The 10557-nt window shown below is 32.9% G+C and overlaps 1 protein-coding gene across 1 annotated transcript in view; it reads left to right on the forward strand.

Annotated features, from left to right (window-relative positions):
- LOC107648526 overlaps positions 1-4871 on the forward strand; it is a 6893-nt gene extending 2022 nt beyond the window's left edge. Inside the window, exons 2-5 of the mRNA XM_021108543.1 lie at positions 2236-3024; positions 3356-3638; positions 3729-3925; positions 4479-4871. Of these exons, the coding sequence (XP_020964202.1) occupies positions 2236-3024; positions 3356-3638; positions 3729-3925; positions 4479-4871 (1662 nt within the window). The remainder of the gene's footprint in view (positions 1-2235; positions 3025-3355; positions 3639-3728; positions 3926-4478) is intronic.

Genomic DNA, 10557 nt, shown 5'->3' on the forward strand with positions numbered 1-10557 from the left:
AAAGTCTAAAATAAAATAAATAAATTGTTATTTATTCTAATTAAATTTATTTATATACTATATATGAATTAATGTTAAGATGTAAAATATAGAACTTGTGGATTGTAATAAAAACGCAAATCAGGAAAAAAAAACGCATACAATTATAAAAGAATTAAATCTATCCTCTTTATTTATTTTTAACCATCGTTTTAGATTTTAATTTTTTTTAAACCAATGATAGTAAAATTTTATTGATGCTAGATAAAATTATAGAAAAATCAAATCATAATTTGTATTTATTGATGCTAGATAAAATTATAAATTGTTACTCTTTCAATCAAATCATACCACATATCTATCTATTCTATCTATTCTATTATATAAAAATTGGATGTCTGCACTTAATGATAAAGCTAACGTGGCATGCTTCGGAGAGTGTTTCCCGATTTAATTATTTTAACTCATTCAATACAATTTATTGCACTGACTTAATTATATCAACTAATTGATTTGATTAGATATTTAAATATTAATATAATTAATATAATTTATTATAATTTATATTACTTAATTAATTATATTACATTAATTATAATTCGTTATATTAGTGAATTAGTCTTTTCATTTATAAAGTCTAAAATAAAATAAATAAATTGTTATTTATTCTAATTAAATTTATTTATATACTATATATGAATTAACGTTAAATTATAAAATATAGAACTTGTGGATTGTGATAAAAACGCAAATCAGAAAAAAAAAACGCATACAATTATAAAAGAAGTAAATCTATCCTCTTTTTTTATTTTTAACCATCGTTTTAGATTTTATTTTTTTTTTAAATCAGTGATAGTGGAATTTTATTGATGCTAGATAAAATCCTAGAAAAATCAAATCATAATTTGTATTTATTGATGCTAGATAAAATTATAAATTGTTACTCTTTCAATCAAATCATACCACATATCTATCTATTCTATTATATAAAAATTGGATGTCTGCACTTAATGATGAAGCTGATGTGGCATGCTTCGGAGAGTGTTTCCCGATTTAATTGTTTTAACTCATTCAATACAATTTATTGCACTGACTTAATTATATCAACTAATTGATTTGATTAGATATTTAAATATTAATATAATTAATATAATTTATTATAATTTATATTACTTAATTAATTATATTACATTAATTATAATTTGTTATATTAGTGAATTAGTCTTTTCATTTATAAAGTCTAAAATAAAATAAATAAATTGTTATTTATTCTAATTAAATCTATTTATATACTATATATGAATTAACGTTAAGTTATAAAACATAGAACTTGTGGATTGTGATAAAAACGTAAATCAAGAGAAAAAAAACGCATACAATTATAGAAGAATTAAATCTATCCTCTTTATTTATTTTTAACCATCGTTTTAGATTTTAATTTTTTTTTAAAACCAGTGATAGTGGAATTTTATTGATGCTAGATAAAATTATAGAAGAATCAAATCATAATTTGCATTTATTGATGCTAGATAAAATTATAAATTGTTGCTCTTTCAATCAAATCGATCATACCACATACAAAAATAAATTAAATTAAATAAATCGAATTTGCATCTCTATATAAATCGAATTGAATAAATTCGATTTAGGCAAATACGTAGTAAATTAAATTCATAAGGTTCGAATTATATGCAACTTCTGAATAATTATAATGTTATGGGTATTTTATATAAAAATTAATACAAAAATAATTTAAATTCTGTACAATATTTTTTTTGTATTTATGAGCTATTAAAAATGAACGAAAAAATATTGTATGAAATTTGATTTTTTTTGTATGGGTTGTTGTATAAAATACTAATATCATTATAATTATTTATTTTGAAACAGAGTACAACTAAGATTTTATTAACAATTTTAAATAAAATATTTTTATAAAATTTTAAAATTTTTTATTATGAGCACTTTTTGTAATTATTATAAATAATTTTATAAAATTTAAAAATGGCTTAACAGATGTTATGAGTAAATCGTCTGACAAAAAAACTCATTACAAAATCGGTCGTATATGTGATTAATCGGTGAACTGTTAGAACTGGTTGATTTTTTAAAAGGTTTCCGGTTTGTTAATAACTCCTCCAAACAGTGCCGTTTTGACTTAAAAAAAAACTGAATCCCCAACGGCTTAAGCCCGTAACCCATTCCCACTCCCACACTTCTCTCCTCTCCTCTCTGAAATTGATGTGAAAATGAAAGGCCAAATCTATAGCAGTTGAGATTCTTAATGAAAATGAAAGGCCAAATCTACATGGAGCTATTCAAAATTACACGGTACATGGTCCATGTGGTCCGTACAACAAGAATTCACCTTGCATGAAGAATGGATCATATTCAAAGTTCTATCCTAAAGAGTTTAGACAGCGAATACTCATTGATGAGGCCGGATTTTCCAAATATAGGCGTATTGATAACGGTCGAACAGTGAAGAAAAGGAAATGTGTACTAGACAATAAGTTCATTGTTTCGTATAATCTAGAATTGTTGCTCAAGTTCGGGTGCCACATAAATGTGGAATACACATGCCAAACAAGTTCTATTAAGTATCTGTTTAAGTATGTACACAAGGGTAATGACCGCGTAACAACTACTCTATACAATGCTGGTGATCCGTCAGAAGCCACACAAGTTGTTGACGAAATTAGGAATTACTACGATTGTAGGTACATTTCGGCATGTGAGGCAGTCTGGCGTCTATTTGGATACGAAATCCAAGAGAAAGAACCATTTGTGATTATACTTCCATTCCATTTGGTGGATGAGCAACCTATGGTTTATGGTAAAATTTCTAATGTGAATGATATCGTCGAAAGAGCAATATCTCATAAGTCCATGTTTTTGGGATGGATGGCGGCAAACATGTCATATCCCTATACTCGAAGTCTGACTTATGCTGAGTTTCCAACCAAGTTTGTTTGGAAGGACGATTCTTCAAAGTGGTTTCCTCGAAAGAAAGGCTTCGCAATTGAAAGACTCATGTACATACAGGTAATGACGAGTTTATATTCAATTTTGATCTTACTTATTTAATGATTTAAATTTAAAATCTTAACAGCATATACCCCACGTCCATTTTATTCGATTTATCTACACTAGAAAATAAATGTTCAAATAACTTTCAACAGTTATAATCTGTAGATTATACAATTTTTTATTTTTCTATATTTTTTAGGAAAATTATTCTTATGCGGATGTGTAGCTACATAATAATTAAAATAGCGTAGCTTAATCCATTTAACAACTTAAAAGTGGGATTTTAACCAAATTTTTTGCAGCAAATATTGAAGAATATTACCAACGACTTCTCTTGAATACTCAGAGAGGATGTATGAGTTTTCGAGATATAAGAACAGTAGGAGGAACAATTTATGCTATGTATAGAGATGCATGCTTCGCCCTTGGACTCTTGCAAGATGACAAAGAATTCATTGATGTAATTAAGGAAGCAAGCTCATGGGCCTCAGGATCATATGTTAGGAGGTTATTTGTCATTCTATTAAAATCCAACAATATCTCAAGACCAGAACATGTCTGGGATAGATGTTGGCATGAACTCTTAGATGATATTTTGTATCGACAGAGAGCTGTGATGAACATGAGGGGTGGGTTTTTATTAATTACAATGATAAAAGTTCTTCCTTTTTGATCATTTTTAGTTTGATTGAATTTTTACAGTATCGTATAATATGCAGAGTTAACAATGTCAGATGATGAGATTAAGCAGTTGTGCTTAATGAATATAGACAAGATCTTACATTCCTATGGTAAAACCTTGAAAAACTATCCTCCAATGCCTTTAGCAACTAAAGTTGATAGTTCTTTGTTAACCGAAAGGGTTATTAGGGAAGAGCTAAACTTTAACAGAGATGATTTAAAATGTCTCAGACATGTTAGCCATCGCAACACCTGAGCGGAGATATGCATTCGATAAAATTGTTACAGCTGTGTATTGTGATGAAGGGGGTTTTTCTTTGTGTATGGTCATGGGGGTACTGGAAAAATATTTCTCTGGAACCTTATGTCTGCTGAGATTCGCTCAAGGGGTGATATAGTATTAAACGTTGCTTCGAGTAGTATTGCATCTTTACTTCTTCCCAATAGAAGAACGGCACACTCATGGTTCAAAATACCGCTGAATATAACTGAGGATTCTGTATGTAACATCAAACCTGGTTCCCCTCAAGCAATGTTGCTGTTGAAAGCCAAACTTATTTTGGGATGAGACTCCAATGGTTAGTAGGTACTGCTATGAAGTGCCTGATAAATGCTTGGGTGATATCATGAGGTGTTCTCCAACATATAGCAAAGATTTGCCCTTTGGAGGAAAAGGAGTTGTACTAGGTGGAGACTTTAGACAAATTCTTCCTGTCATTTCACGAGGATCGAGATAAGATATCGTTCATTCAACCGTGAATTCGTCTTACCTTTGAAAGTTTTGTCAGGTGCTCAAACTAACAAAAAATATGAGACTCTCTGTAAGGACGACTGCTTCAGATCAAGATGAGACAGAGCAATTTGGTGAGTGGTTATTGAAAGTTAGTGATGGTCTAATAGGTGACAATATGGATGGTGAATATGAGATATGTCTTCCAGGAGATATTGTTATTCCTTCTTCGGACCAGACATTTGATGAGTTAGTTCATTTTTCTTATCCAAATATTTTGGAAAACATGTCCTCAAAAGATTTTTTCAAAGCAAGAACTATATTGGCTCCCACACTTGACATCGTTAAAGAGGTCAACAACCATCTGATGGCTATCATTCCTGGAGGAAAAAATTATATCTTAGTTCGGATTCCATTTGTATGGATGAAGGGAATATGGAGAGTCAGCTAGATCTCTATGGTCCTGAATTACTGAATAGCATAAATTGCTCTGGTTTGCCTCCACATAAATTAATACTCAAGATTGGTGTTCCGGTGATGTTACTGAGGAATATTGACTAATCCAGTGGTCTTTGTAATGGTACAAGGCTACAAGTTAGGAAGTTTGAAAATCATGTCATAGAATGTGAAGTCTTAACGGGTAACAATGTTAGTCATATTGCTTTGATTCCAAGAATGAATATGGTACCAACAAATGAAACCGTCCCAGTTAGATTCCAACGAAGACAGCTTCCTATAATAGTATCGTTTGCCATGACAATTAACAAGTTTTAGGGACAAACTTTATCTCATGTTGGATTGTGCTTGCCCAAACCAGTTTTTACACATGACCAACTATATGTGGCACTTTCAAGAGTTAAGAGTAAGAGAGGTTTAAAAGTTTTACTTATGAATCATGTAGGAATATCTGCAAATTCAACCATCAATGTTGTTTATAGAAAAGTCTTTGAAAAAATAGTATTCTAATGTAAATATTTTAATTTTATTTTAAATTTTGTATCAGTGTATAATTATTTTACCTTAAAAAATATAAAATAATTATTACTTACTTTTTTTAAGTTAAACTTTGATTTTAATAATAATTTTATAAATTTCTTAAAATAATAATTATTTTGTACTTTTGTTTTAAATATCGAAGCATATATATTTTTTTTATTTTTATAAATTTTTCCGTGCTGAGCACGGGGTCATACACTAGTTAATATTAATAAACGGTTACTAACCGTTTAGTACCATTTAGCTGAAGGGACACAACCTTTTAAGAATTGTGTACGTTCAAAATATTGTGTCTATTGGCTAAAGGGGCACAACTCTTTAAGAATTGTGTATGTTCAAAACATTGTATCTATTGGCAATAAAAAAGTCACAACCATTTGTGTACGTAACTAATTATAATTGCTACGTGCAATATATATAAATAAGTCCTTGTCCACTATTTCATAAACACAAGTACTAAGTATACATTTTACTCAACTATCAAGAGATTTTCTTTGTTCAAGAGAGTTAAGAATTTCTTACTATTGCTAATTAAGAAATTCTTAGGTTTCATTGTATTCTAGGAGAGTATTGTCATCAAACTTATAGCAACTAAGTGTGGAGACAAATATCTCTCTAAAGAAAGCGATCTAATCATGTCTTGAAATCATGTTCATATACCAACAATTTTAGAGAGATATTACTTGAAGATGGCACAAGATCAAAACACCACGTTCAAAGTCATGAATAAAGTGTTTGTCAAGTTAGATCACTTTGATGGGACGAACTTCAACCATTGGAAGGACAGATGATGTTCCTTTTTTCATTTCTCAATCTTGCATATGTGATTGACCCAAAGACTACACCAATTGTCGATGCTACTAAAAATTCCACAACAGAAGAGATAGAAAAGATTGTTCAATTGAAGAAGAAACGTGATGAAGATACTTTTGCATGTCGAGGTCATATTCTCAATACTTTATCTGACTGACTTTATGATTTCTATATGTCAATTCAATCACCATTTGATATTTGGAAATCTTTGGAAGAAAAGTACAATAATAAACAATAAGAAACAGATAAGTTTATTATGATGAAATATTTTGAATTTATTATGAATGATACTATGCCTGTCATGGATCAAATTCATGAATTACAAATCCTTATAAGTAGACTTCGTGATCCCTGAATCATTACAAATTGGAGCAATTATTTCGAAATTTCCTTCATCTTGGAATGGTTATGGGAAGAAACTTTTATATCTTGGTGAGAACTTCACAATTGAGAAATTACTAAGGCATATACGTATAGAGGAGGAAACTCGAAAAACATGATGCTGTGTATCTTTTTCAAAATCCTAAAGTGAATCATATTGGTGAAAACATCACCAATAAGAAGAAAAGAAAGTTCTCTAAAGATTCAAAGCAAGATAAGAAGAGTGTTATCATTGTCACAAGAAATGACATTATATCAAAGAATGTAGACTTCTGAAAAAGGAAGCACCAAATACCAACTTAGTGAAAGAGAAGGATCTAATTGCTATGGTTGCAGAAAAATACAAAATATGCATATTGGCATGGTTACAGAAGTCCACATAGCAACACAAGAAAAATTACTTGAGTGGTGGTTAGATTCTGAGGCCACTGTTCACGTTTGGAATGATCGCAACCAATTCAAAACATATGAAAAAGTGAACAATAGAGAAGTTTTGATGGGCACTGATAACTCAGCCAAAATTTGTCATTAAGAAACTGTGGAATTAAATTTCACATCTGGAAAGAAACTAAGTGTAAAACCCGGTCAAACTGTAATTAATTAAATAATAAATTAGATATGAGCGAATATGGTTCGGAAAATTGAGCAATCGGAGTTTGATAATTTAAATATGATATTTGGATTCAGTGAATTTTTTAGTCGGAAAACATAGTTTTTCACGTAAAAATGCGCATTGGAATTTTGGCCGGCAGTACCGGCTGAGATTTGTCTGGTACTGCAGCTGAAAAAATTGATTATAAGTAAATAAGTTTAAGAAATGAGGAATTATGATTAGGAAAGGTAGAAATATTTAAAGTGCGATTTGGAGCGCTAATCTTAAAGGTTTTGGCCCAAAATTGGGCCAACGGACAAAAATAAGTGAACTGAGCCTAATTGGGCCCAAGACCCAACATATATATAGCTTTATTAAGCCATTTCAGCATCATTCCTCCCCCCATTATTGTGTTCCACGCTGAAGTGAGAAGAGAGAAGAGAAGAGAGAAACCTAACTCTCTTTGATCTTCAAATCACCATAACTTGAGCTACGGAGCTCCAATTGACGAGCCGTTTATGGCCACGCATCGCTCTTCTCATCCTCTACAATTCTATCTAAGTTTTGTGGTGAGTAATCCATTGTCCTTTGCCCAGTTTTCGTTTTTCTCTTTAAATTTGAATTTGGTTTGGGTTTTGAGGAAATCTTGTGATTTTGGTTGTTTAGAAGTGCTCTAGTATGAGCCATTGGTGATATTCATCCCAAACTTTTGTGGGTTAAGGTAAGGAACCCTGCAACCCTTGTGATTTATCAATTTCATGAACCCTAGGTTAATGTATATATGTGAAATTGGTTATGTTAGTGTATTTGGTGATTTTGGTGCACAATTGGGAGGTTGGTGTTGCTTGAGGAGCTTTGGTGAGGATTGGAACTAAGGTTGGTGGAGGCTTCCAAAGAAGAGGCTCAATTAGTTTGGCTACAAGAGGTACAATTTAAGTTTCATTTAAGTACCGTGTGATGTGATGAGAATTCCTAGGCTAGATACCCTTAGGATTAAGTTTGGATTGTGTGATTGGTTGGTGCTAATATGCATAGTTGATATGTAATATAAATTGATGATTGGGTTGAGAATTGTGTGAATTTGTATGTATAGTGTGTTGAGGATTTGATGAATTGAATAATGAATATTGTTTTGTGGACTATGCATTTAAATTGTGAATTTGGACCGGAGGTCGTGAATTTTGGGCCAAAAGCCGGAAAGAGGTAAGTAAGGTAAGTTGACGTGTGTATTGTGTGATGACATGAGTAATTGGATGGATTTTAGACATTGAAGGTATGAATAATTGGTTTGGTTATTGCATAATATGGTTTGAGGGATTTAGGAGTGAAATTTGATGGTTTTGGGTGAAGTTGTGTATATAAGGTAGGTTTGGTCTTGGTTGAGTGTAATTATGTGGCTATGATTGGGTTATGGCCATTTGAATGAGTGAAAATGAATTTGGCTTGGGAACATTGGAAAAATTGGTGATTTCTATGTTTGGGCAAAAACTGATTTTTGACCAATTTTGGCGGTCCGTAACTCAGTCCACAAAGTTTGGAATCCTTCAAAAATAAATTTTTATGAAAGTTTATTCAAAGGTCTTTCCAACGGTTCAAAAATGGTTGAAAAATGAATTTTGTAGAAGAAGTTATGTGCGTTGGAAGTTTGTGGTTTAAAATTGTGAATTCTGCAGCTTTTTAACTTAGTAAAATTTTTGGCAGAACGCTCACCCACGCGTACGCGTTAATGCACTGCACCAATTGCCCAGCCAAATTCCCGAGAGTTGGCGAGAAGCGTGCTGGCTTTGTGCGTGGGGCTCCAAACGCACCCACGCACACGCGTGACTGACGCGTACGCGTCACTTAGCTTTCCTTTCATCCACGCGTACGCGTCGATGGACTTTTTGGCGTTCCACGCGTGCACGTGGGCGATGCACACGTGTGACCCTGTTTTTCACCCCAAAGCTGATTTTGAATTTTTAAAGCCAAATTCCGGACTTCTAAGCCTCCATTTTCATCCTCTAGGCCCCAAATATTTATAGCATTCCTAGTAATGAAAAGACGCTAGGACATGTGGAAACTTGTAGATGAAGTAAAGTGAGAATCAATGATGAATGATGAGTAATGATAATGGTATGAGTTGCTAAGGGTGAAGGTGAAAGGATCGTGTACAGTATGAGCCAGAGGGCTGTGAGAAGAATTGAATTATGGCTGAGTATGTATATGTATATGTATATGATTAATGACGTAATGTGGTAAGAGAATAATTATGGAACATGTTGAATGTGATGTGTGACCCCAGGTAGTAAACAGTGGCGTTGTCCACTTGCTCTGGGTATGAGATGGTATCAAAGATTATGATAAATAAGTTTAATTATGGAGTTTTGAATAGATGTGCATTTGTGATACCTGGGTAGTAGCAATGGTCGTGGTTCGTCCCGCTTGCTCCGGCTCATTGTCTGAGAATTGATAATAATGAAGTGTGATTATAAATAAATGTATATTTGTAATACCTGGGTAGTAGTAAGGGCGGTGGTTCATCCCGCTTGCTTCAGGTTAATGTTTGTGATTTGGAAACATGAAAATTGATAATATGAGTTGAGATTGGATGAATATATGTTTGAGATACCTGGGTAGTAGCAAGGGTTGTGGTTCGTCCCACTTGCTCCGGACCAATGTTTGAGATACCCGGGCAGTAGCAAGGGTTGTGGTTTCGCCCCACTTGCCTTGGATTATGATGAGTGATGTATAAGTGTGCCATCATGTGATGTATAAATGAACAACTGTTGTAAATGATTAATGTTGGAAAATGTTGAATGTGAGTATGCTTGTGTTTCTCTCTGGTTGTAATGGCGACAGGGCGCAGATTCCCTCTAATGGCGACAGGGCGCAGATACCCTCTAATGGCGACAGGGCGCAGATACCCTCTAATGATGACAGGGCACGTATTCCCTCTAATGATATTAATGTGCAACAGAGAGACTGTGCCCGGATTAGCTACCGGACACGTCGGGTTGGCTTGATAACTGACAGATGATATCATCATCCATAGGGCAGGCATACACCATTTGCATATGTTTGAATTGTTTGAGTTTGCCTATTTGTTTTGGATTGTTATATCATATATGCTATGTTACCTGATTATGTATTACTTGTCTGTATTGCTTGTGTTTGCACAACTGAGAGGTCCCTCTTGCTGGTCGGCGGACACTGAGGGCTATTCTGGATGAGATGAGTTAATGATGTAATTGAATAGAGATGATGATTAGAGAAAGAGATAATTTGAGCTCCCTGGGTAGACGCAGTGAAGTGATTTCACTTGCTCCAGGTGAGGGTATGATGTATTGATATAGAATTGCTGAGACAGAATAGCTGG

Source organism: Arachis ipaensis, chromosome B01 (assembly GCF_000816755.2).
Source record: "Arachis ipaensis cultivar K30076 chromosome B01, Araip1.1, whole genome shotgun sequence".
NCBI classification, from domain to species: domain Eukaryota; kingdom Viridiplantae; phylum Streptophyta; class Magnoliopsida; order Fabales; family Fabaceae; genus Arachis; species Arachis ipaensis.